Source organism: Branchiostoma lanceolatum, chromosome 3, assembly GCF_035083965.1.
Source record: "Branchiostoma lanceolatum isolate klBraLanc5 chromosome 3, klBraLanc5.hap2, whole genome shotgun sequence".
NCBI classification, from domain to species: domain Eukaryota; kingdom Metazoa; phylum Chordata; class Leptocardii; order Amphioxiformes; family Branchiostomatidae; genus Branchiostoma; species Branchiostoma lanceolatum.
The window spans coordinates 25,981,351-26,009,117 of record NC_089724.1 but is presented as its reverse complement, the minus strand read 5'-3'; the positions used below and the strand labels follow the sequence as shown (position 1 = coordinate 26,009,117).

At 41.4% G+C, this 27,767-nt stretch overlaps 3 protein-coding genes across 3 annotated transcripts; all 3 read right to left on the bottom strand.

The window, feature by feature from the left end:
* Window positions 1-10,991: 10,991 nt before the first annotated feature.
* LOC136429472 (retinol dehydrogenase 7-like) lies at window positions 10,992-18,025 on the bottom strand. The gene is made up of 6 exons (XM_066419303.1): window positions 17,922-18,025; window positions 16,945-17,179; window positions 16,216-16,298; window positions 13,504-13,685; window positions 11,594-11,757; window positions 10,992-11,224 (listed from the first exon to the last, which is right to left on the bottom strand). The coding sequence occupies exons 1-6, from the start codon at window positions 18,012-18,014 to the stop codon at window positions 10,992-10,994; spliced, it is 990 nt and encodes a 329-aa protein (XP_066275400.1). The 5' UTR covers window positions 18,015-18,025.
* Window positions 18,026-21,179: 3,154 nt separating this feature from the next.
* On the bottom strand, window positions 21,180-22,725 carry LOC136431226 (cytochrome P450 2U1-like). The gene is made up of 3 exons (XM_066422540.1): window positions 22,511-22,725; window positions 22,047-22,173; window positions 21,180-21,410 (listed from the first exon to the last, which is right to left on the bottom strand). The coding sequence occupies exons 1-3, from the start codon at window positions 22,640-22,642 to the stop codon at window positions 21,226-21,228; spliced, it is 444 nt and encodes a 147-aa protein (XP_066278637.1). The 5' UTR covers window positions 22,643-22,725; the 3' UTR covers window positions 21,180-21,225.
* A 176-nt stretch (window positions 22,726-22,901) lies between these two features.
* On the bottom strand, window positions 22,902-26,885 carry LOC136429471 (cytochrome P450 2J6-like). Its single transcript, XM_066419302.1, has 5 exons — window positions 26,706-26,885; window positions 25,372-25,585; window positions 23,758-24,302; window positions 23,219-23,317; window positions 22,902-22,913 (listed from the first exon to the last, which is right to left on the bottom strand). The coding sequence occupies exons 1-5, from the start codon at window positions 26,883-26,885 to the stop codon at window positions 22,902-22,904; spliced, it is 1,050 nt and encodes a 349-aa protein (XP_066275399.1).
* Window positions 26,886-27,767: the final 882 nt, after the last annotated feature.

Genomic DNA, 27,767 nt, shown 5'->3' with positions numbered 1-27,767 from the left:
ACTCCCGCCATTTTGTAGCAAGCGACGACGAACCGTACCTCAACCTATGACCTCAAATAATAAGCGTGCCTCAATCGTGCTTCAATCACGATCTGATCACGGCGTACTTTAATCCACTTGGCGAAAAGCAGTGTGAACGCAAAAGTTTCTTTGCGTTCAATCGCGATCGGATCGAACAATCGCGATTATACTTCAATCGCGATTGAAAAAAATGAGTGTGAACGGGGTACCAAGCAGACACACAACTGTCATACGCATAAGAAATATCACTTCATAAAACACTAAAACCTTTGGTCTTTCAGTGTTTGTTGAGAAGAAAGCCGACAAAATAAAACAACGTTAACATCGCTGTCGTCTGGCGACGTTTTTCCCAAACAGGCCTTGTGAGAATACATGCATTATCAAAATGCTTAGTCCTTGACTACTTCGCTGAAGGCTATATGCGACCTAGTTTTAAATGTGGAACACAACACAAAACGTGAAAGACAATATCTTTTGAGAAAGTTTCGACTCTAAGGGAAGGATGACAAAAGACGTTTGATCTTGATACATGAATGGTATCTTTGTGAGGCCATCGCTTCTGCTACCTTGCAAATTGAAGCGTACATGTTCCCAAACTTGAAAACCACATCCGCGTTATATCTACTACCGGGCTCAAATTCGATAGTCAACGGTACGCGGTACTTCAAGAAAATGTTTCACCAGTTTTAGTCTTCGATCAGAACAAAATCAGTATAAGAATTACCTACTTCAATCAGCGTGTCGAAGAGAACCAAATGTTCCGGTTATAAGCATGCCCCAACACAGCTATCTCTGCACTGTACTGGTGTAAGCTGTCCTTGTACCTGGTTTTTCCGGTTTGGGGTACTGTCGTACTACTAGTAATGTACGTCAGAGCGATGGCAGTTGATGGTACTTAACAGCCATATGCATGCGTTCAAATGTGTTCTTTTGATAAATATACAGATTGTTATTTAGAAATCCTTACCTCTGAAAATTGAATGACATTTGGAAACAACTTGGCCAACATATAAAGCCATGGGAGATGTATTTGCATATTTATCTTCGCCGAGTATTATAGTACTCGGGGTAGATTATGTTTTCGGTTGAGCCAGCTGTTTGGTGGGTCTGTATGTATGTCAAGAGCATAACTCAAGGAACCTTTGATGAATCTTTATGATTTTTGGTAGGTGTGTAGTGGTTGTGCAAAGGAAGGTCAAGTTCAAAAATGGTTCACCATGCGTTTTTCAACAGTACTGCAGCGGACTTTTAATTTTCGTGCGTTTGTATGTAGGCAAAAAAAGTGACGGAAACGTTGATGGATCTTCATGATTTTTTGCAGGTGTGTAGATGTTGTAGAAACGGAGGTCAAGTTCAAAAATGGTTTTCTTGGCATTTTCCGTCGGTACTGCAGCGGGCTTTGTGTGGATGTGTATTTTCTTGTGGACAACATAACTCAAGAAACTGTTGATGGATCTGTATGATATTTAGTGGATGGGTAGAGTTTACGGAAAGGAAGGTCAAGTTCGATAATCGGCCTTCTAGCGAGTACCTAAGGTACTGCAGCGGAGCTTCAAAATTTACTGGCATATTTTCTGAAAGTGCTATGGTCATGATATTTGTGTGGTAGATAGTTCATGCCACAAGAAGTAAGTTCTGTAAGTTGGGCCCCCTAGCGGCTTGTTCAGAACTGCAGTGGGTGTTTTTGTTTTGACATTCGGACACGTATTACTTGAGAAGGGGTGAAGAGATTGTCGTGAAGTTTTGTATGTAGAGAGCTCAGATGGTGCTTTGCACAATCGATGTCTGATTATAGAAAACAGGGGCTAATCTGCATAATAAGTAAGGATAATTGTAAATCCATTACATTCAATAATGGGGCATGTGACAGGGTTCCCGAAACAGGCCAGCAGAAGGCCTTGCCTAGAAGTATAAATAAACAGATGGGGTACCTAAATAAACAAATGGGGCAGTCTCACTACAATTCAAGCAGATGTGTGGGTCCGTTTGTTTTTAAAGTGTTCAGTTTCGGCATTTTTGTCCAACACACGGGTTGAGACATAACGGAAAGGGAACAAAATAGAAAGCCTTACAAAACACCTAAAAACATGTGAATAACCAGCCGGACCCACTCCTCTGCTCAGAGAGTACACTGCACCAAAACTGCACCACTGCTAGGTATTACCTAGCACCGTATGGAAAAGTAACATGTACTATGTCTTGCAAAATGTGTATGATATGGAATAAAGATTTATTCTATTCATATATATTGACTGTACCATTTAATTATAGCTTTCAATTTTTTTGATGACCAGTTATAACATATATCTGCACACTATACACATATACTAGTCCTGTACCACCAATGAATTTTTATCCCTATCTAGACTGGACTCATTCTCCCCCCCCCCTTATCATAACGTTCAAACGGTATGGTGTATGATCAAGTTTGCAGGGGGTGATAAGCATGTAAATATTAATCACTTTCCACAATAAGCCTTGATTATTTGGCGAAGATAATGTGTTCGTGGAACTCTAGTTTTGTTAGCGTTTGTGTGTAATCCCTACAGTTGTATGTTTAAACACACTACCTACTGAAGCTACCAGACATAATGACTGTTGGGGTAAGTATAGAAATGCCATTTACACATTTTCTACAAATTATCACTGAAGAATTGGACTTGAATGACGTATTGTAACAATGATTTGAAATTGATTTAAGAATTAATGTTTAATACACTTGGTGTTTTGAATATTATAAGTAGATTTTAGGCACAAACTAGTTACCAAGCTACTGTTGCTATGGAACGGCCAATTCTCGATGAAAGAAGAAATTTACAAAACCTCTGAATATCTCAGGGAGGTATGGCGTCTCCGAACTCTTAGCAGAAGGTCATTTTTGCCTTCGCCGTAGTCAGAAGGGTATATTTTTGGTCGGGATTTGTGGAGTGATGGTGTTGGCGATATAACTCTTGCTGCAATGGACGGATGTTGGTGATTTTCGGTAGGTAAGTTTCTGTTGGGGAGACAAAGGTCAAGTTCGAAGATGGGTCTTCGGGGGGGGGGGTGTGGGGGGGTCCTTCGGTGCTGCAGTGGACCTTTGGTGTTTGTTGGTTTGTTTGTTGGCGGGATAACTCAAGAGGCATTTGGTTGACCATGATAGAATTTGGTGGGTTCGTGGAGGTCGGGAAAACGAAGGTCAAGTTTGATCATGAGCCTCCCAGCGGCTACCTACGGTACTGCAGCGGGACTTCAAGGTTTTGAGTTCATGTCTGGATTTGCTGTGGTCGTGATTTTTATGTGATGGATAGCTCTTTTGGCAGGAAAGAAGTTGTGTTAGTTTGGCACTCCTAGTAGCTTGTTTGGAACTGCAGTGGGGGTTTTCATCAAAAATTTGGAGGAGGATAACTCAAGCAGGGCTTGGTGGATTTTCATTGTTTTGGGCAGGTAGACACGTTTGATGATGATTAACATAATGAAATGCAAATCGGGGGGCCTTATTCACATAATTAATGAGGAAAAGTTAAAATCCCCTTTCAATGTGCTATTTTTCCGATGGCGACATATATACAGGACACCAAATGGACATTGTGACCGGGGATAGAATTTTTTGTTTGGTCAACATGTGGGCAGTGCTTTTCATGACGGTGTGTTAATAATACAACCTGTTTGCGTGATCAATGAGAAAGCTTTATAAAACATCATTCGTAAAAGTTAATATCATTTGGCGAATGTGGAACACTAGTTTTTGTTGTTTAATGGAATTAAAGAATTTTCGCATTAATTATGCAAATTAAGTCCGTATTCGCATAACACGAATAGGCCAATCTTATGCACAAGAGCTATCTGCCGCCAAAGAACATTTGCATAGTTTGTCCAGAACACAAGATATCAAAACTGAAAGTTCCGCTGCAATACCTAGGTAAGTCACTAGGGACCAAAAAGGTAATCATTTCCAATATTTGTCAAAACCTACTACTAGTATCACATCAAATGAGCCGTTCTCTTGAGCTTGTTGACCAACAGATACACACAGACACAGAAACGCTACTAAATATATAAACTCCAATGCAATTCATGGAGGTAACGAACCGAGCAGTATTTTGTCACGATTTATATTTGTTTTGTTTTTAGCGAAGCCTGAGGGGCAAGCTTAATAGTATATTTTAGGCCCGATTGGCAAGAATTCCCAGAATTCCACAGGAATTTCAGGAATCCGTCCGGCCAACTCTGTGGATGCCCTCCTGTCACTTGATACCTCATTAGCACGTCTGGCATCCATGCACTCTGCTGTCGATGACAGATGACCTACTTTTACGTGGTGTCCGATTTCGTACTGTCCGGAGTGTGTCAGGGAGTTCACCGAATCTAGTATTCTAGCTTTGAAAAGGGTTTGCGCATCCCAGTTGATCTATTATCACAAGAACGTGCTGAACACCATGCCTCCCACCAAAAAACCTCTGTCAAAACCAAAACTTGAGGAGATCCAAGCATATAAAGAAAGGCAAAGTTTTAAACGGAACGATAAATAACTTGGGTTACCGCTTGGGCAGTCTACACTGAACGCCTTACGGGGAGGCGTGCGGTGTAGGAAAAACAACAGTAGCTCCTCGAAAACACATCCTACAGGGCTAGAATAACAACCAAAACGATCATAGGAGCCCCATCATACCGATTTTCGAAACTTCTGGCCTACTTTCTCACCCCACCTATCCAACAATGCCAGAGAAGAAAGACACTACAACGGGAGTGTACTCCGGCCTTTCCACATATGCTAGGAACTCCTCGAGTTACATGGTGCCTTTCTATATCTGCTTGGCAGATGCCTTTCTGATTTCTAAGTGCGTTTTGCACAATATTACGGCAGAACTAAGATCTAGAGTGCTACGTTGGTACTTTCCTTACAGTGAAGTAAGATCAATCCAGACACCTTCGCTATGGCAATAATTTTTAATTGCCGCACTTATTGTTGTTGTAACGTTTACCTTTGAAAAAACACTCAATGATGATGATATTGGCCAAACAAGAGTGGATCAGTGAAAGGGCCCAGACCATCAAAAAACGGCACGGCTTTTCCTTCTAACATCTGCTCGGAAATTACAGCTACCAGCCAACTCCCTGTGGTTGCAATCGCCAGGGGGCTGTAGAGAACAACACGACATGCCCTTTCTCGACATGTTCAGCAGGTCGAACCACTTTCCGGATCAAACCATTTCAAAAACTAGCAACATTTTCATGTACGTTTCAAACTGGGTGTATGCCGGTTTTTAACCAGTTCTACAGGTTACTACAAACGTTCTCGGCGAAATGTTCGAGCCAGTTTCTTACGTACGCTGTGATGATTTGTTAACTAAATAAATACCCCGATAAATCCCAGAGGGTTTTAGTGTAACAGTCCAATTGGGCCAAGTGATTATTAGTACGAATGCTTGTCACGTGGCAAAGTTCGTCCAATATGACACTTGGACTGAGAAGGTTCAAGCAAGTTTGGAAGAAGTTGACTATCTGTCTTGTTCAGCCCTACCACATGACGGACTCGTCGGGTAAAGGACGACTAGGATTCATTCGGGAACCCGCGGCCGTACCTGACTATCTTAGGGGGACTTTGGCAAAAATTTAATCGGGGACATGTTGGTACTGGTGCCGAAGAGCTGGCCTGGATGAGGCCCTGGCAACAGTTTGGATTCCAGGTTCATGATTCATGATTATATTACTACATTTGTTCTACGTGCAGTCGGAGAGGCTTTGCTGGACTTCCCCTGCATGAACGGAGGGACTCCCGTCAACTTCTTGTGCCAATGTCCCCCGTGGGCGACGGGATACAAGTGTGAGACAGGTCAGAGCCAGACATGTTCTTTACCTGATAGCTACACTGAAAGTCACCACCAGTTCTTCAATATTGGGCAAACTGCTGGTACATGGTCTGCCTAACATACATAGACATACACTCACAGAAATGCATGCACATTTGATGTGGCCCCGTGTTTGAAGGAGCTTCGGGCATAAGCCTCAAGCGTCAAACCTCTGCACGTAAAAGAACCCAACATACTTATCGAGAAGAGTAGGGGTGACCCGTTGTGCTTGGTCAAAAACTCAAGCCGTGGCGAAGCCGCATTGCACTTCCACTATCTACATGCTTCACCTCAATTGAGGATGACTGCTTTACCTTTTTTTTATATCCGTGTTGTGATAGACATGATAGATGGGTGTCTGAGCTCCCCCTGTCTTCACGGGTCATGTGTGGATCACCTGGGACACTACACCTGCGGATGTCACCCGGGCTGGACAGGCGTGCACTGCGAAACAGGCGAGCCCGTTGGATTATGTTCACCCCTAGAAATTATGCTTTTTTACGAGACTAAAATCAGACGTCATTAAAAAGAGTGCCATGAGTCTTAAATTTTACAGGGAAATTGAAAGACAATGTCAGATGCACCCAAGACTCCCACATTTTACTTGTATGGACTTTTCCTTGAGTTGATTCGATCAGGTATAGTAAATGGGGTACTTTATTATCTAATTGAGTAGACATTATTATTCGTATTTAGATGACATAGGGTTTCGTATGCGGAAGACGAAATTAAGGTTCCCAAACTACATATTGTACTAGATGTTTAGCCCTTGGCTGTAATGTAGATTTTTTTATCAGACGACATGCAAACTTAAATGTTTATAGTCATCATTTTGTACTTTAAGACATCCTTAATTGTCTTATCCTCATTAACATACCCATTCAGAGTTTTGGTATAAAACCTGGTGTTCTCAGTCCTATCGTTGGTCACTGACGAAAGGCAGTGGATGCTGTCTGAAACGTCTGACTTTTTCAAAACTTTTTCCAGTTGCTTGAGTAATTATTTTTGGCGTATCTTACTACCTGGATGTCTAACTTTCATCAACGTTAACTTTATAGTCATCCTTTGTTCATCCTCATGCACTTGTAAGGCCACAGCAAGTAAATTTTATGGATGACATCCTCCGCAGACTCCAAAATTAATGAGATAGGGCGAAAAAAAACAAGGCGGGCCAAAAAAAACAAGATTCCTATATTTTCAAATTTTGAGATCATAAGTCTTGTTAAACAAGAATTGAGGCGACGAAATATGATATCATGACCAACAGCTATATTCCTGTATTCAACCAAATAGATGTGTATACATCTCAATAGACTAACTACAACAAATGCAGAAAAGAGCTTGTTGTACCATCATCTGAAGCAACTACACTGGGAATTCGTATGCGATGAAACACCTTGTGTATACAGCTCAATTAACTAGACCCCCCCCCCCATTATTTACATAATGTCCTTGCTAGAACAAATTCAGAAAATAGCTTGTTATTATACCATCATGGGCAGGAACTACACTGGGTATTCATATGCAATGAAACACCTTAGACTGTCAACATTAAACTGTTCTTAAAGATGTGTATACAGCTCAACTAACTAGAACAACCGCAGAAAACAGCTTGTTATCATACCATTATGGGCAGGAACTACACTGGGTATTCATATGCAATGAAACACCTTAGACTGTCAACCTTTACGACATATCTGCCAATTTTTGGCATCTTGACCACCGTCGGAGGACAATGAAATTTCTTGTTTTTTATTTCGAAATCAGGCGAAAATTAATGAGCGCGCTGATGTCATCCATAAAAATTACTTGCTGTGGCCTAACTCAGGCATAGGCGTACATCCTGCACATATCATTTCTATATAGTCATCCTTTGGTTATCCCGAACATGTGTAATTCAGACGTAGACGAGTGTCACGGCTCGCCCTGTCCACAGAACGCCACCTGCATCGACCACGTGAGCGGATTCACCTGTCAGTGTGCACCTGGATGGACCGGAGAGGACTGTCAAACAGGTAGCTTTACCAAGAACGTCACAACTTTTCATATTTCTATTCGCCCTCCCCCCCCCCCAAGGAGTTATTGATAGACATCAACACTCTGCTCACACCATGTCGTCTACAAAGTTGGGTGCTATAAACATAATCAACATTGTTTAAACAGCGGTGTCTAATGGTGAGGGAGGTGGCCATATACAACGTATTCTAATTTATGATCATTATATATGATAAGTTCAAAACAAAATAACTCACAACGTCTTGCTCCGAAAGTTTTTGTTTACAACTTCCCTGTTCACAGACATAGACGAGTGCAGCAGCTCACATTGTCCAGTAAATTCCACCTGCTTTGATGACGTCAATGGCTCACCAGGTGAGGCTGTGAACCACATGTTTTTATGGTCTTAAGATGATGAACATGAAAAATTCACAATCTCTGTAAACGTGCTTTGGTTGCTGAGAAAATTGATCCAGTTGGACGCTTTTTGGCCAGACAACTAACTCCTGTGGCGAATTATTCACCCTATGCGCCTAGTCGTCTAATTTCTTAAGATTTTTTCGCAAAGTCTGTTAACTTATGATTTACGCAGGTGTGTGTCAGTCCATTTGCAGTGTAAAGAGAAGTTAAATAACTTCCGGAACCACGAGTCTGTGATCGGCCTTGAGACCTCTTACACACATATGTCCTGGTTTGGTTTACTTACTTTTTGGCGACGCCTCAGGGGCGAGCCAAATGATATAGTATTGTGTGCAGATTGCAACTATTCTAGGAATTGTACAGGCATGTGTCCATAGGCATATTAAGACAATAAGAATGTTAGGAATGTTAGTCAGACAGAAAGCCTCCCTCGGGAAATTCCTCCTAGATTAACCTAGACAGGCAGCTACATCTGTCTACCAGATGTGCCAGGCTTATGTATACATGACCCATTTAAGACCTCAGCTCTACAGTAATATTGCTCTTTTCTAAAACGATGTGTGTCTGTTACAATGTTTTTAGATGCCCTAATGCTGGTCCTTACATGTGTAAGATTTAATGTCTTTCTTCAGGGAACAGGTCATAACTGCATCAACTCTGTACTGATAACGATTGTGCACACGCTGCTTCAGTTACCTATACAAGCAGATTAATCAAAGGGCATTAACCTCATTCATGACATTGGGAACATGTCCAAGCCAGATCGATCAATGAAAAATTTCACTGTCGCAAGGAAATTTAGCAAGCCAGTTGTACTAGTACTAGATGATTATCCTGCTGATAAGATGCCACTTTCTTGCTGATATAATCCTGTACACTTCCAAGAACACATGGGACACATTTTTACACAACAACATTTCTGTGGATTAAGATTCCCGGGCTGGCATTTCATTAGGGCTCCAGGAATTACTGGCAAATTCCTTTATGACTGGTGTTCCTGGTATTCCAGTGGGACTCGAATTCCATCCTGGCATTCCATCCTGGAATTCCATCCTGGCATTCCATCCTGGCATTCCATCCCGGCATTCCATCCTGGCATTCCATCCTGGCATTCCATCATGGGATTCCATCCTGGCATTCCATCATGGGATTCCATCCTGTCATTCCATCCTTAGCTAACATCCCTGGCCATTCACGCTCTAGAGGACTTAGTTCTATAGTTCAGGGAACATAAGTGTACAAACTGTTGCATGGTGTATGCTGTGTCTGTTGGTAAGTGGACTATGATGTTAAAATTTGTGTAGATTTGGCCTAACATGTTGTAAACAGCAGTCCTATCAGAGTAGAATAGTCATTTTGTATGGTGGGAACCCGGGCCGTGGGCTGTTTTCAGTTGTCATGATCAGGCTGTGATGAAATCGATGTTCGTTCTGGCAGTGGGGTGTGTCTGATAGAATCTAGTGGAACTGTCGCTGTCTGTGTGTGTGCGTGTGCGTGTCTGTGTGTGTATTTGTCCAGTAGAACAGCCCTTTTCGTTAGAAATCCTGTATGACCAGCACCACCTATCACTGTGCCGTAAACTAAGCAGGGTACAGTAAAAATTAAAACAACAACCACCGTCGCCATGGCAATGTCTTTTTATCATTGCCAGTCTTGTTTGACCTGTTTCCTTTATTTACTGCCGCAGACATTGACGACTGTGCTAGCGGTCCGTGTTTATCCGGAGGGACGTGTCTTGATCACGTGACCGGACACAGCTGTGCCTGCCCTCCGGAGACAACTGGAGACAAATGTGAAACAGGTGGGTACTCACTGTTTAACAAAAACCTTTGCCAAAGGCTAATGGCAGGACGATCCTGCCAGCAGTGCAAAAATTTGCACTGCATACAGGATGATCCTGTCAGCAGTACAAAAATTTGCACTGCTGTCAAGATCGTCCTGTATGCAGTGCAAATTTTTGTACTGCTGGCAGGATCGTCCCGTATGCAGTGCAAATTTTTGTACTGCTGGCAGGATCGTCCTTTTTTCACAACCAATCAGAAGCTAGCATATGTAATTGCTACGGTAACAGCAGATATTAGGTGTTTCAAGATGTCGCCCATCATCACAGCGTATCTAAGGCCCTACCAGGTGATGTCAGCGCGATCCGATCGGATCCGGCGAACGCATGAGCTGGAAACCGGGCAATTTTAATTTCATAATTTCAGCTAGGCTTAACCTATTCATGGGGCATATTTCGGATCGTGATTATAGTCATGTTTTATCTCAAATGTCATCGATGCTAGGTGCCAAATTTCTGACATGCTCCTGGGTACTGATACTCCCATCCGAGCCCTCTATTAATTGAGCTGAACTACTAGATAACGTACAACGTACAAGTAACAGCCGTTTCGTTATCACAACTGACTCTTTTTTATTTTATACTTTTTGAAATTTTTGAATCCGTCGAATCGACAGCTTGGTGGTGCTGTTTCTCTGGGAAACCCTTTGCAAACATGAATGAATTTAAGTAAAATCAACTAAATTTGAAGGTTAACGAGGTGGTGCTGAGATGGTAACAATGTAATGTTCCACCATTGCTTAGGGAGCGCCTTGCCCATGCATTGGAAGCATGCTAAAACTACGTACATTGCATTATATATTTGTTCAATTAACTTTCTAGGGAGGATGGAAGTTTTGTTTTTTCTTGGTTAAAATCAACATCGAAATCACACGCTTCAACTATCATTCATCCTTCTTACAAGACGCTGGTGTTGCTTCCTTCCGTAGCACTAGGCGATACGCCAGGTCGCCCAGGTCCGTGGGAAGCCAGGAAATGGGAACAACGACCAGCCATACCTTCCAGCCAATCACGTAACGGCTCCGGGGATGGGTAGCGCACAGCGCATGCTCCATGGCATCAACGACAGTTACTGGATCTTCCTTAATCCGATCTATAGCTACCACGGTGTCCTTTGCTGTCGATAGAAATAGAAGGCATTTATTCTTATTCAGATAAAGGGCATGCATATTTGTTGTGTCAATAAATATTTCATTATCAAAATGTTATTACATGTAAGAGGAATCATTTTGTATTTAGAATATCTTGCATCCTGGAACTACACCTCATAACCTAAACACACAAAGATGTTTGAATAAGCCCTTTCGTAGATTTGAGTACGCATGTGCAGTGTCAAAGGCGAAGGCCCCTGGCTTATGAACAGTTCTCGTCTCGACATCGTCTGGATTTCCAAAACAATGGGAAGGCGGCATGTTTACGTCTCAGGGGCCTTCACCTTTGACATTGCACATGCGTACTCGAATCTGCGAAAGGGCTAATAACTAACCAGCTTGTAGGAACTCTTCTCCGTACTCCTCCCTCGTCTCTGGACTCTGCCGCTGCCAGTTATCGTCCAGACCGCGAATGAGGATGTCCAGGTTGCTGATGTTTGTCCGGAAGATGCCAGGCTCGATTATGTGAACTTTGATCCCAAAGCACCTCATAGCACGCCTGGGCGAACCAAAAGTTAAATACTTCATATGTAAATTCTGGCGTTTGTAAAACTTTTCAGCCAACGCTATGTTGTAAAAAATACATAGCGTTGACTCTCATAATCCCGGGGTAACCAAGACCACCGCATTGAAATAGAGGGTAAATTTCAAGAGATCTGTTTTGCAGTATCAGAAATCCTTAACCCTATCTAGACCGGGCTTTTTTTAGACTTCCTGGACGGGGGGGGGGGCTTATTCGGCCCCCCCCATAATTTCAGAACGGTATGTGGTATAATCACCAAATTTGTATAGACTGATGTATATGTAAAGTTTAATAATTCCTGAAATTTTGGTTTTGTTATGACGTAATGTGACGTAATTATGACGTCATAAATATAATTGCTTTGTTAAAATCGTGTAAATAGGGAATTTCTGTAATACATGATGGTATTAACCGATCATTTAACAAAAAAGGGTATTTCTTTGATAATGAAGTCTGACAAGACCTCTGTTGCCAATGGTAACTGCGTTGACGTCAAAATGAGGTCATAGAATCACGTCATATGCCTTCAGGCTTCAGCCATCCCATGGGATCCGCCATCTTGGATTGGCGATCTAGAATTTTTTAGAAATACAATTTTTGCTACTTCAGACCCCAAAACACAATCAAAATAGACTAGAAACCTTGATTTTAATGTTTTTTTGTTGAAAACATAGCAGGTATGGACGAATCTGAAGTAGGGGAAAAGCCTGTTTACACCTTAACTAATCGTTGTCCGCCATCTTGGATTTCGACCGATGACGTCATCAAATTAGCTTAATTTATGAATATTTAATCATGAAAGTTACATTAGATAACACAGGATCTTAATGATGTAGGAAAACAAATGTGGTAGATCAAGAAAGCCTTGAGACCTCATTGTTAAAACCGAAATTGGTGAATTTTGTAAAATATGCCAGAAAGTCGTTGCCATGGCAACACAAAAAATCATAAGCTTATACTATTACTATAAAATTGTTGCCAACTAGTTTGGTAGTCCTAGCATACGTCGTGCAGCAGCTATTGGACGTCAAAGTTGCCGCGGGCACCTTTTGCCCCCCCCCCCCCCCCGGTCTAGATAAGGTTAAGGTAAACGCTTAAAAAATAAGTGTTAAAGATATTCTTAAAACGGCCTCGAGAACACACTTGCTTTAGATGTGGTGGTCTTAGGGTACCTAGTGGAGTTGTGAGAGTTGACACGGAATAATAAGTCATAAAAAATAGATCCTTAAGTTGCCTCGCCCGGTTATATTAGGGATACAGGAACATGCCCTGTGTGACGCAACCGGTTATAACCGGGATGGAGTATTCTCCGGAAGAAAATAGCATTGCGCGCGGAAGTGAGGATGCCAGCTGTTTCGTGAGGGAGGTCAGGGGTCAAATATTTACGATTTTTACTGGGCTGAAACTCTGGCAGCTTTTAACGAATGAGCATTCATGATAGAAGTGTTTCTGGCTCTGACGATGTCAATGACAAGCTGGGCAAGGGACGGTCAAATTTGCATCAAAGCGTAAGTATAGTACTTCTAAGTGTTCATTATGTAAGGCATTGACCACGTTTATAAAACATCATCTCCGAGTACAGAGACATCGCGATATGTCGATGTCAAAAAAATCACTTGTCGTTGCTTTTGAAAAATCCCCAGTTTCTAGTCTCCAGCTGACGTGACACGGTACACACTTATGCCGTAGTTACACAGAAAAGCGAGAAAATGTAGTTTTCACCTGAGGGAGTCAGAAAACGCCTCCACGCCGTATTTAGAGACAGAGTAATGTGTGTTGCTGTGCATGGGCAGCCTCCCAGCGGCACTCCCGACGTTGACGACACGACCACGTGACTTCTTGAGAAGAGGTAGAAAAGTCTTGGTGACGTCAATCATCCCCAACAAGTTCACGTTCAGGGCGGCCTGATGATTAGAATGAAAGAGAAAGTAATTTAGTATTTAGTCAATCATCCCCAACAAGTTCACGTTCAGGGCGGCCTGATGATTAGAATAAAAGAGAAAGTAATTAAGTATTTACTAATAGTCAATCATCCCCAACAAGTTCACGTTCAGGGCGGCCTGATGATTAGAATAAAAGAGAAAGTAATTTAGTATTTTGTCAACAAGAACCCCAAGAAGTTCACGTTCAGGGCGGCCTGATGATTAGAATGAAAGAGAAAGTAATTAAGTATTTAGTCAATCATCCCCAACAAGTTCACGTTCAGGGAAGCCTGATGATTAGAATGAAAGAGAAAGTAATTTAGTATTTAGTCAATCATCCCCAACAAGTTCACGTTCAGGGCGGCCTGATGATTAGAATGAAAGAGAAAGTAATTTAGTATTTAGTCAATCATCCCCAACAAGTTCACGTTCAGGGCGGCCTGATGATCAGAATGAAAGAGAAAGTAATTTAGTATTTAGTCAACCAACCCCAACAAGTTCACGTTCAGGGCGACCTGATGATTAGAATAACAGAGAAAGTAATTTAGTATTTAGTCAACCAACCCCAACAAGTTCACGTTCAGGGCGGCCTGATGATCAGAATGAAAGAGAAAGTAATTTAGTATTTAGTCAACCATCCCCAACAAGTTCACATTCAGGGTGGCCTGATGATTAGAATGAAAGAGGAAGGAATTTAGTATTTAATCAATCATCCCCAACAAGTTCACGTTCAGGGTGGCCTGATGATTAGAATAACAGAGAAAGTAATTTAGTATTTAGTCAACCAACCCCAACAAGTTCACGTTCAGGGCGGCCTGATGATCAGAATGAAAGAGAAAGTAATTTAGTATTTAGTCAACCATCCCCAACAAGTTCACATTCCCGGTGGCCTGATGATTAGAATGAAAGAGAAAGTAATTTAGTATTTAATCAATCGTCCCCAACAAGTTCACGTTCAGGGTGGCCTGATGATTAGAATAAAAGAGAAAGTAATTTAGTATTTAATCAATCATCCCCAACAAATTCACATTCAGGGTGGCCTGATGATTAGAATAAAAGAGAAAGTAAATAAGTATTTAGTCAATCATCCCCAACAAGTTCACGTTCAGGGCGGCCTGATGATCAGAATGAAAGAGAAAGTAAATAAGTATTTAGTCAATCATCCCCAACAAGTTCACGTTCAGGGCGGCATGATGATCAGAATAAAAGAGAAAGTAAATAAGTATTTAGTCAATCATCCCCAACAAGTTCACGTTCAGGGCGGCCTGATGATTAGAATAAAAGAGAAAGTAAATAAGTATTAAGTCAATCATCTCCAACAAGTTCACGTTCAGGGCGGCCTGATGATTAGAATAAAAGAGAAAGTAATTTAGTATTTAGTCAACCAACCCCAACAAGTTCACGTTCAGGGCGACCAGATGATCAGAATGAAAGAGAAAGTAATTTAGTTAACCATCCCCAACAAGTTCACATTCAGGGTGGCCTGATGATTAGAATGAAAGAGAAAGTAATTTAGTATTTAATCAATCATCCCCAACAAGTTCACATTCAGGGTGGCCTGATGATTAGAATAAAAGAGAAAGTAATTTAGTATTTTGTCAACAAGAACCCCAACAAGTTCACGTTCAGGGCGGCCTGATGATCAGAATGAAAGAGAAAGTAATTTAGTATTTAGTCAATCATCCCCAACAAGTTCACGTTCAGGGCGGCCTGATGATTAGAATAAAAGAGAAAGTAAATAAGTATTTAGTCAATCATCCCCAACAAGTTCACATTCAGGGTGGCCTGATGATCAGAATGAAAGAGAAAGTAATTTAGTATTTAGTCAATCATCCCCAACAAGTTCACGTTCAGGGCGGCCTGATGATTAGAATAAAAGAGAAAGTAATTAAGTATTTAGTCAATCATCCCCAACAAGTTCACATTCAGGGCGGCCTGATGATTAGAATAAAAGAGAAAGTAATTTAGTATCTAGAGTTCCACGACTGTCTAACTTCACTAATTGATTCTAATAATTATGTAAATAAGGCCCTAATTTGCATGATTTATGCCTTATAATGTTCCCGTCCGTTATTTTACCATTATGAAAGTATATTCTCAGGAATTATGCAAATTAGAGCTTCATTTGATATCTATTGAATATTCCTCTCTTTCTCAGTTTCATATATTATATGTTTGAGAGTTCTACCGTACAATGTGTCAGATTTATAAGGTGCTTTCACTGATTAAGAAAATTAGTGCCTGATTTGAATAATCATCATCCAATTATGTAAATTAATCTTAACTTAAGCTATCTTCATACCACAAATCATAACGATTCATGTATCCCTTTCTGAATTATCCTCTTTCAAAGACTACAACAAAACTAGCCCCTAGGGGACCAAACTTCCTCTCTGTTCCTATCTACCTCTCAAACATCACAACCGTAGCATGTCCAAAACACGAGATATCAAAACCGGAATTTTCACTGCAGTTACCGTAGAATGTCGCCAGAAAACCTGGCTATACAAACCTTATAATCGGACAGAGTTACCCACTCCGCGGTTGCTACCGCGGAACCTAGAATGCCTGCATTGTTCACCAGCCCCCACAAACCTGGGAAAAACGAAAAAGAAAATTATGCCACTCACCACACGCCGTCATTTCTATGCAAGGAAATTACGTTTATCTTAATTCATCTACAAGCTAAGTACCTGAAGGAAAATAGAAATGTTTCGCAGCTTAATTACAATATCAAACAAAGTTCGAATACTTATAACCTCCATGAAAATTCAGATTTTTTTGTACATTTTCTGTCTCGTTGATACATCTATTTTCATTGATTATCTTTTGTATCAAAATTACATTATACTTGTTTACATGTTTACAAGTTATGCAAATGACGTTCATAATTACATAATCTATGAATGTCGATGTACACCTTTAGTCTTCGAATGAACCTCCCATCATTTACCACTTAGGAATTATTGCACTTTTGCATTGATTGGGCAATTATGCTTTTAGCATAATTGGTATCTATCTGTTAATGTTTCGCCTGCCATGAATTGCATGTTACATGTATTAAAATCTTATCATAGAAACCACTGGAATCAAAGAATTTCCCCATTCTTTACAGTTACATAGTTATTTGGCTCTAAATCAGCAATTAATGAGGGGATAGCGTGTGTCGGTCAGAAACATCTGACTAGAATGTAAAAGATTAGAAGCTGGAAGATTCTGTCCAATCGGCAAATATTCCTACCTTTACTCCCCACAGCCCTCTCCACCACCCGGAACGCGGCTTGTACGCTGTCTGAGCTGGTGACGTCCATCTGGATCGGCTGCAGCCGTTCGGAGCAGGACTGCCGTAACTCCGCCACGCCTGCCTCGGTTAGACAGCCAGCGAACACCCGCAGGCCGAGCTGGTCCAGCCGCCTGGCCAGGAGGTTACCGAACCCGGTGTCACACCCGGTGATTACAACGGTTTTGTCTGCCAGCTAGTAGACAAATAGAACCCCGCTTAGAAATGCAAATATCTTGCAAAGAAATTTTCAAAGTCTTCCATAATCTTCGGAAAACCTTCGAAAAAAGTCTTTCAAATCTTCCAAAGATCTCTTCAAATCTATCCAGTTGCTTGAGTAACTGTTACCTTATGTATCTCTGAGTCATTACCTGGGTATTTTACCTTCATCCTCGTCAAACCCCTCAAAATGTCCCGGTTACTTCTCGTAAGTAAATAAAATTGATATAATCACGATACTGGTAATTTGTACACACATCGGGTACTCCTCCATTATACAGTTGTGATCATCCTCTTAAATCTGCTACCTTCAATCATAACTACCTGTGCCCCAAAAGGCGGTAAACGTATGAGCCAGGTAGTATGTATTTATCAATTTTCTTCTCATCATGTATTTATTCTCTACGTTGCATTATATTTAATAGTTGTTGTCATACGTTGTACCATACAGTCGTGCAGATTAATAGATATGTAACAGTCTTGAATACATTACGTGCATACCTTGGTTCCAATGCAATGTAAGGTACATATGGAATGCAATGTATACATACAATACAATACAATGCATCACACAACATTAGCCGTTAAATCGAAGTACGGCCAATATGATTTCATTTTGACACAAAAGGTCCTGTGGTATAGAACTTACGAAAATAGCCTTTATCGTGTTCTTATATAAAAATTGCAATTGAACAAACAAAATTAAAAAACAAACTGACCTGTGATACACGTCCTTTCTCCAACCACCAGGTAAACACTAAATACGTCACCCATAAGACCGCGATGATCTCAAGTAAGGTGAAGACCTCCATGTTCCCTGTGTACGAGATTAAGTTTAATCTGACATGTTTCCTGGGCACGATATCAGTGTTGAGTAGACGTGGTGCCAGATTCCGTACTACAGCTTGCCAGTGTCGTTTTGTTTGGGCGTTTGTATTGCATACCCGGTAAACAGCCCCATTGCGTGACACACCAGGTTTTTACTGACGAGTACAAGCCTCATCCGGAAAGATTTATTTGATCCACTCACACCAGGAAGGTTCCCTACTGTTTTCAGCCACAATAGTCAGCAGCTACGAAAAAGGGTCCACGATTGTACGCCCGTGGTTTCTGCTCCCAAATCTTAGGTCAATAGATATCAGTAAATTAAGATCACATCAAACTATGATGTCATTGACTCCATGGAAGGGGACTATGTTTTCGGTGTTTATGTCTGTTTATTTGGATTGGTGTGTGTTCGTAGATATTTGAATGCACTACCATAAGAGTGGCAGGAAGTAACGGTGGCTGCCGGGCTAATTTGGGGGTCGAGCGGGCGCCGGTGGATTTACATTTGGACTTCAAATCAGTCCGGAAAAAAAAGGGAAATGCAAGCCATAATCTACTCCTGTCCAATGAATTTCTGGAAAATAAAGGCCGTCATTGTTAACTGCGTAAACAAAGAGGGATGTGCTAGGAACGTCGAAATATACGGTAGCCCGGTATCCAAATCTATTACAGCTCCCAAGTCTCCTCTCCGCAAATATAGGCTCGGGAGCTATAATAGGTTTGCATAAAAGGCTAAATCTACGGCGGTTTACACGTGGCCAATTAACCAACCAGTCACTTATTTTCTTTAAAATGGAATTGAGTAAGTTCTCAACAAAGAGTGCATGCATTTTTGTGTACACAACCTGGTTCTACATCACGCTGCAGCTAGGTGTCGCTGCTGCAACGTGATACAACACCTACAGTGGAAACAGAAAGTATTGCCCTGGGGAAGGTGACAGACTGTCATCGAAACGTCGGCTAGGTATCAACTCTTTAGTTGTGTAGTGATTTACCAATATTTATGATGAAACCATTCACAGTATGCACAGAAACACAGCTAAAGACATCGTCCACAGAAATAAGATACTAGTAGTACGTAATTTCAATCTAATTTTTCCCACGACACTTCATTACATGCCTGGTGATCGTCACAATACTTTACCTCCATATTCGATAAGACAGGTTCTGCTATATTTGCTACGAAGTGGGTAAGATCTCAATAAAGAGTGCATACATTTCTGTGTACACAGCCAATGAACACAACCAGGTTCTACTTCGAACTGCAGCTAGGTGTCGCTGCTGCAACGCGAAGCAACACCTTGTCACAGTGCGAAGTGGAAACAGAAAGTATTGCCCTGAGGAGGGTGACAGACGGTCATCGAAACGTCGGCTAGGTATCAAGTCTTTGGTTGTATATCGATTTACCAATATTTTTGATGAAACCATTCACAGTATGCGCAGAAACACAGCTAAAGACATCGTCCACAGAAATAAGATACTAGTAGTACGTAATTTTAATTATAATCATTTTTCCCACGACACTTCATGACATGTCTGGTGATCGTCAAAATTCTTTACCTCCATATTCGATAAGACAGGTTCTGCTATATTTGCTACAAAGTGGGTAAGATCTCAATAAAGAGTGCATACATTTTTGTTAACACAGCCAATGAACATAACCTGGTTCTACTTCAAACTGCAGCTAGGTGTCGCTGCTGCAACGCGAAGCAACACCTTGTCACAGTGCGAAGTGGAAACAGAAAGTATTGCCCTGGGGAAGGTTACAGACTGTCATCGAAACGTCGGCTAGGTATCAACTCTTTAGTTGTGTAGTGATTAACCAATATATATGATGAAACCATTCACAGTATGCGCAGAAACACAGCTAAAGACATCGTCCACAGAAATAAGATACTAGTAGTACGTAATTTCAATCTAATTTTTCCCACGACACTTCATTACATGCCTGGTGATCGTCACAATACTTTACCTCCATATTCGATAAGACAGGTTCTGCTATATTTGCTACAAAGTGGGTAAGATCTCAATAAAGAGTGCATACATTTTGGTGTACACAGCCAATGAACATAACCTGGTTCTGCTTCACACTGCAGCTAGGTGTCGCTGCTGCAACGTGATGCAAAGCTAGGTGTCGCTGCTGCAACGCGAAGCAACACCTTGTCACAGTGCGAAGTGGAAACAAAAGGTATTGCCCTGAGGAAGGTGACAGACTGTCGTCGAAACGTCGGCTAGGTATCAACTCTTTGGTTGTGTAGTGATTTACCAATATTTATGATGAAACCATTCACAGTATGCGCAGAAACACAGCTAAAGACGTCGTCCACAGAAATAAGATACTAGTAATACGTATTTTATAATCTAATGTTTCCCACGATAACCCTTCCTTAAAACAAACACACATATCTCGTGATCATCACAAGACTTTACCTCCATATTCAATAAGACAGGTTCTGCTTTATTTGCTACTAAACCAAGAGTCAACTTATCGCCACAACATAAAAAGACAGTGAAGGTCATCTGTTACACCCTTACAAGGTTTGCTTACAATCAGACTCAGACCTAGAAGTTTTAAACCTCGTTGCTCAGACTCAGAACATGTCTGCCTGGTCATATAATCTATCTATTCTCGTGTCCTACTTATGAAGGTCAAAAGCTAATATTTTTTTAAAATATTTTTACGTCATTTTATCAAACTGTCTCCCCAAACCTCTAATGACAAGTCAACCCAGGACAAATCTATCAAATTTCGGCTCCATGTCCTTCAGCATTTCTTAGCACAACATTTAAATCAGCATGAAGACCATTGAAGTCAGTAACATTGTAAAAACTTCGTCCAAAGACGCGGACGAAAACAAGGCCAATATTCTGATATCTTCATATTAGTGGAAACCTCAGCATGTGGAAGATACACTACACATCGGTAAGTCCTTACCTGAGAGTTACGTTGTCGTGGCTTCTTCCCCGAAACTCAAAGGTCAAAAGAGACTGTTTGATGTGTTTATAACGAGTTATTCTAGCTTTATGTGTGGGCGGATACCTCTCAGGAGTTGTCCACTTGGTTACAGGGGTGGTCGTGTGGTTTCTGCTGTTTAAGTGTTCTTGTACGTGTTTCTACAAACGTTATGACTCAAGATATGACAACCACATTTTGAGAATCATTTCAACTTTAATTTTTCTTTCAGCCGTAGAAGCCTACTGTCGTGGAACGGCGCACAGGTCGTAAGGACGTGGGGCGTTTACAAGAGCCGTCATGGTCCCGACCGTGGATAGGTTAGTGGCGCCCTCTGGCAGTTTGAATGTGAATCGCTGCATCAGGTAAACAAAGAGCAGGAAACCCTCCATCTTGGCCAGCTGCTCGCCCAGACACACTCGAGGACCTGAAGCAATGGATAAAAGACCAATGTGATGAAAACGTGGAAGGTGCTTATATGTATGGCTACGGCTGGTTGTTTAAGAAAAAGCTAGGTGCTCCAGAAAATGACAAAGCGCCATAACAAGCCAAAACTGTACATTTACTTGAGGATGACACGACAAAGTCGTTTCTGTATAGGAATTACAATAGTTGAAAAAGAAGGACAAAGGCTCTTATCTGATATGACATATCACTGCCAAAAAAGCAGATGTGACCATCAACCGACTAGACAGCGGTGTTGCAGCGGACAACAACAACAACAACAACATTGTTAATATGCTACCTTCCTTGGACATCCACGAGAATTTGTGTTGTATAGAGAGAATTTGAAGCCTGTTGTCGCGAGAGCTCACGGACTCCATGGCGTTACTATGCAGATGAACAGTTCGACCCCAAGCCCACCCGAGCGATTCGGCACCAGGTCCAGGACAGTTCGACAAACTGTCTAACCTCAATCATAATCATAAGCCTAATATCAGCCCTAACCGTTACCCGAACCATATACCCGAGTCATCCTGGTGCCGAACTGTCCTTATTGGCTAGGGGGTCGAACTGTTCATGGTACAGAAACGTCCTGATACCGAAAACCCACACCACTCACCTACAGAAAACGGGATGAGCTCCTCGTGCTTGACGAAGTTTCCGTCCTGATCCAGGAACCTGTCGGGGTTGAAGTTGTCCGGCTCCGGGAACAGCTGAGGGTTCATGTGCACGGACCACAGGTTCATCTGCAACAAAACACGTAAAGCTATGTCAAGTATTAGAGATGTGTTAGGGGTGGGTTGCCACTGAACAAATGGCTTCGTCGCAATCTTAAATGCCTTAGGAAATTGAGGCGTAGTCTTCCAACTACACCTGTCTTATTCAATTCTTTTTTTGTTCCTATTTGTCTGTATTCAACGTACATTGTCGCATAAAGACACCAATCGTCAAATTCATTTGTACAGTGTGTCATTTGCATTGGGCAATCGCTAAACAACCTTGCTGGAATGAAAAAAAAACGGTTATGAGGATTCATAGATTTTGCTACACAGTTCAAATTTGCCACAGATATCGATATCTTACCAAGATGTTGGTGCCTGCTGGGATGGTATAACCGTTGAGAGCCGTCTCCGAGGATGGAGAATGGGGAATGCTGAGGGGTACAACAGTGTTGATACGGTGCACTTCCGCTAGGGTCGCTGTTGTGTAGGGCATCTTGTCCCGGAGGGCGTAGGACGGAACAGCCTGTCCCAGGACAGAGTCGATCTCTTCGTGCACCTATTTGGGGATTTCCATAGATTTTTAGCAAATTAGTAGCAAAAGTAAGGGGCCAGTTGCTGACCTGAGCACGTAGGCAGGCAGGCAGGTAGCAAAACCTTTGCTGGTTTCGGCATGTGTGGTGGCCGCCATCTTGATTTTGTGACGTAGCAGGGTAGCCATACCATTTCATTGGGAGGGGTGTTTATTTGAGTCGCTAGCGTGCTCTCTATTTTTGACAAATCGGCACACAACCATCACACATTCAACTCAAATAAAAAGAAAAATTCAATACCAATTGATATTTATAGAAATACCACGATATCGCTAAACTAACATAGCAAACCTTAAGTGTAGCACAAATACTTAACTCTAGTTCTCTGTTTAAAGTGACATAAAAATTGTAGCGTACTGGTTGCACCCAAACAATACTAAACATGCCCTTTCCTGTTTGTTTGGATTATAACAAGTAGAAACAATGATTAAAACAATACACGGACATTTGAAGAATTTGGCGAACGCAGATAAACTTGCCTTTTCCTGTATATCCGGATACAGCAGCATGTACAGCAGGGCCCAGTCCAGGGCGGTGGAGGTGGTCTCCGTACCAGCCAGAAACAGGTCCAGTACCAGCTGTAGATAGATACGATAGCAATGATTTAAGATTTTATATATAATCATTGGAGACATTTATATATGGCAGTTTGATTGGCGTATGCAACAGACCAATTTGACTCAATCATACATCAAACATTTTTTTCCTATTTTTTAAATAGCAAATATGCCATAAACTATTTTCAAGATTCCTTGCTTCACACCTACCTATTATCCAAATCTGTCCAATGTGATCCTTACTTACCATTATCATTTTACTATTTAAAGTTGTTTGTGTCGTTTGTTTACATCAATGCAAATACTTCTAAATGTTTAAATACTATAGTCTGCTTAATTTTTTCATCAATTGATCATACATATGATGTTCAACTGTTGAAGAATGCATTTGCCAAGTTGCCTGTATCATTACTGTTTTAACACAAGCAAATGATCAACACCTATGTCAACAGACGACTGACCTCTTGTAGCTGTTCGTCTGTGAAGCTGGACTGCGCATGCTCTCCACCGGCGTGCTGCTGTTCCAACAGGAAGGCATCGATGAAGTCCCGGATGTCGTTAGGGTCAAAGGTCTCCCTGTGCTTCTCTATCTGCCCCCTACAGTACGTCTGGAGTTTGGGAATATTCCTTGATATCTTCTCATGTTCCGGCGACCCGAAAGGAAGATAGCGAAACACGGGGGAGATGTTGACGAGAAGGTCCTTACCGGGCGTGGAATCTATCAGCTCGCTTATGTGGCGACTGAGCCGCAGAAATTCGGGATCGCCATACTCGAACCGCTTCCCGAAGACGATGGAGCAGATGATGTTAGAAACTGCGTTTTGCATCAAATGCTTGATGTTGAACGGCTGACCGTCTTTCGCCACGAGTTCCTGACTAAGAGCTGCGGCCTCCTCACAAATCTTCCCCTCCAGGCTCCGCTTGCCGACGCCGAAGTCTCGGAGGGTCTTCATGGTAAATTTCCTCTGCTCCTTCCAGTCAGGTCCGTAATGGGCGAATATTATACCTGAAAATAAACCATTATGTTAGCTTACATGTATGACACCTCTGATGCTAGGGTCACATCTCGAATCCGGGGTCCGGCCGGGCTGTTTTCGAAGACGAAAATAAGAAATGCATATCAAGAAAATACACAATTTATAGCTTACACAATTGTTTACGTTTTGTGTCTATTGTTGTCTTTTATATTTTTGATATTTTTCGTTCCCACAAGCTGCCCGGCCGGGCCCCGTTTTAGAAATGAGACAGGCAAAGGTGGAATTATACACATAGAATTTCAAACAATCGTTCTTGAATGTACATCTTTTATCAATTTGGCACTTGAGGCCTAATTAATCTGCCTAATTAACTTTTTTTGTCATTGACAGAACTTAGAGAAACATTTGAGGACATCATTGCGTAACCCTTACATGTTTGTGTCAATTCAAATCCCATAATATTCTATCTTATTCTTACATCTAAGTCTAGAAGAGCAAATTACTGGTTTTCAACCATACAGCTACTCGATCATATTCTAAATCAAAGGAAAGGAAAATGTGCAGAGGTGTTAATCAAGGTATAAATCTGACATGATAAGGTATGATAACTTTGCCTTTAGTTGTATTTCTAGACGTTCATAAATGTATAAGTTTGACATGATATGATAACTTCGTATTTCTGGACGTTAATCGAGATATAAGTTTGACATGATACGATATGATGACTCTGCCTTTAGTTGATGTATTTCTAGACGTTCATCAATGTCTAAGTTCGGCATGATATGATAACTTCGTATTTCTGGACGTTAATCAAGATATAAGTTTGACATGATAGGATATGATAGCTTTAGCTTTAGTTGTATTTGTAGACATTCATCAATGATCAATGTATAAGTTCGATATGATATGATAACTTCCTATTTCTGGATGTTAATCAAGATATAAGTTTGATATGGTAAGATATGATAACTTTGCATTCAGGTGTATTTACAATTATAGATGTTTATAAAGATATAAGTTCGACATAATATGATAACTTCGTATTTCTGGACGTTAATCGAGATCTAAGTTTGACATGTTAAGATATGATAACTTTACCTTTGGTTGTATATCTAGACTTTCCATCTCCACGTAGATCCACCAGGACGAGAGGAACTTTCCGGCTGGAGAAGTCTGCAGCCCTCTTCACCATGACGTCACGGATGGTCTGGTACCCGCTGATGACGACATTCAGGTCCCGGGCGTTCCAGAAGGTCATGATGTCACCGTACCGCTCGGCCAGGTCGGTGATGGTGTCGGGGAAGAACTCGATCTGGTTGTGATACAGTTGGCAATGAGTCAGGGAACGCAATGTTTTTTTTTTTATACTTGAATATCGCGAACATTTTACAAATCACATACAAATGAAGAAATAACATGTAATTGTAACACACACTAAGTAACACGATGTCTCCATGTTCTCTAATTCTCCTTTTAATTGCAATTGTTCTCAGACCAAACGTTGCTGAAAGTGTTTAGTCACAGTTGTTTGTAGGTAGCCTGAACTAAACCCTATAGAAAACTGTGGAACTTTCGTTTTGGTCGATCATATTTCCGTTGTATGTGTTGTTATATATAGGCTAGGCCTTTTTTAAAGCTATCTAGTGCATAAGGTAATGAGAACATTGCAAATTTGACATGGCTGCGACGACAGCACATGTACTCAATATTTGACTGATTGCAGCTGCAAAGTGGATTGCTACTATATTGGAAACCTAAATGTTCTCTTCTCTCATCTCCCATCTAACAAAATAGACTACCATTTGCCCTGTCACTCTGTATGGTGCTGGTCACACGCCAGGGCTGCTTACGTCAGTGGGTCGTGAGAAAAAAAGTGATGAAATTTCCCTCAATAATTTGTCCGTTCACATCGTCGGTACTGACACTCGATCCATGTATCGTAATGAGTGGGGTAATATCATATAGGGGTATATAACATATGGGTTTTCCATAATATTTGACACAATCTGTATCTCTATCTATATAGCCGTCATATCTGCCTTCGGTGCAACGTACAAGATTTGCAGGCGCGGCAGCAGATGATTATATTACACTGAACAACCTGTTCCAAAAAACCTTTGCACATCTAACTGCTGACGTTGTTTAAAGCTATCTAGTGCATAACGTAATGCGAACATTGCAAATTTTACATGGTTGCGACGACAGTGCATGTATCTCAAGCCTTCCGCTGGTAATTTTAAGGCTACCTTTCCGGTAGAAGGTGATCGCGCTTCGATCTCGCTGCGACCTATGAATTGGATTTGGGTAACCCTTGATTTCATACGTAGAGTATCATGCAAAATGTAAAAGCAACAAAAGACTAAAAAGACAACAAAACACACAGAGCGTTTTAAAATATACATTGGGGTGTTAGCAGGTGCTTCAAAACTGACCTTTGACGTCATGAAAAGAGGGATGTTCCCCAGGACGGGCCAGGCCCAGGGCCCAGGGGGGAGGTTCCGGGGGGTCTGTAGGTACAGGTACGTCATCAGACATACACAGGCCGCCACGAGGAGGGTAGAAGCATCCATGTACAGCCGAACAGTCGTCACCATCTCCGTTAAAAACGTCATGCTGCACGCCTGTCTGTCTGCAGATGAGGTGTACGTCTGACGCTTCCGTGGTGTATGGTGACCTTTGGGCCGGTCATTGTTGTCACCCGGCAGGGGTCAAAGTTCAGCATAGGCCGTCTCACCTGTTTATGTTCAGAACTGCCTTCGCAAGAAACAGGACAGTCACTATCAAAATACTTTTGCAATGTATCAGAAGTCGCTAAGCTACTTAGCAGAAGAAATGATTTTGTTTTTCCAACGGTTGATAGGGTCAATTACACAATATCATACATATCGTAAGTGTACCCAAGTCGAGAATATCCACAATAGACTAAAATCAGTAATCTTTTCAAGGACGATCGCCCCATATCTAGAGCTCTTGCACACAGACGTTACATTTCAATGTCATTTATTAATCTAGTTCACTATATGACTTTGTAAAAAAATGTTATAGATTTTGATACTTAATCTTTAAGCCTATTTAGAAATGTCCCTGACACTGAACCCCACCCTCGCCTCCATTCGCTGCTGTGAAGGTTTCAGCAAACGAATGTATTGTTAGACTGGTGATATTTTTTTTTCTTCCCTGCGGTAAGCCAACGTGTTTGATAAGAGAAAATTGTTTTTGTTCTTTTTCTTCCATGCTTCCTTCCTTTCTTCCTTCCATTCATCCTTTAATTTTAAATCCTTTCATTTACGAGCTATATTTTCATCGGGATGTTTTTTTTTTCAATTCATAAAAACATTCGTGAAATACATCAAACTTTAGTAGCTTATTGCATGTGTTGAGATGTGTGTAAACGGTACATATCACCAAATACGCACCTTACGTTACAATGCCATCGTAGCCACCATTTAGAACAAACTTTCAAACAAAACACTTGTATGAAGTGCACAGGTCTA

Excerpts from the sequence above, each read along its gene's own strand:
- LOC136431226 (XM_066422540.1), bottom strand. The coding sequence starts at position 22,642 with ATGCCCTACACAACAGCGACCCTAGCGGAAGTGCACCGTATCAACACT. Across the intron at positions 22,174-22,510 it reads CAGCAGGCACCAACATCTTG|ATGAACCTGTGGTCCGTGCA; the intron begins GTAAGATATCGA and ends GTTTTGTTGCAG. Across the intron at positions 21,411-22,046 it reads GCTCATCCCGTTTTCTGTAG|GTCCTCGAGTGTGTCTGGGC; the intron begins GTGAGTGGTGTG and ends CCATTGCTTCAG.
- LOC136429472 (XM_066419303.1), bottom strand. The coding sequence starts at position 18,014 with ATGGAGGTCTTCACCTTACTTGAGATCATCGCGGTCTTATGGGTGACG. Across the intron at positions 17,180-17,921 it reads AGAAAGGACGTGTATCACAG|CTGGCAGACAAAACCGTTGT; the intron begins GTCAGTTTGTTT and ends TTTGTCTACTAG. Across the intron at positions 13,686-16,215 it reads TAACTCTGTCCGATTATAAG|GCCGCCCTGAACGTGAACTT; the intron begins GTTTGTATAGCC and ends TCTAATCATCAG.
- LOC136429471 (XM_066419302.1), bottom strand. The coding sequence starts at position 26,885 with ATGACGTTTTTAACGGAGATGGTGACGACTGTTCGGCTGTACATGGAT. Across the intron at positions 25,586-26,705 it reads CTCTTTTCATGACGTCAAAG|ATCGAGTTCTTCCCCGACAC; the intron begins GTCAGTTTTGAA and ends TATCACAACCAG. Across the intron at positions 24,303-25,371 it reads GTCTAGATATACAACCAAAG|GTATAATATTCGCCCATTAC; the intron begins GTAAAGTTATCA and ends GTTTATTTTCAG.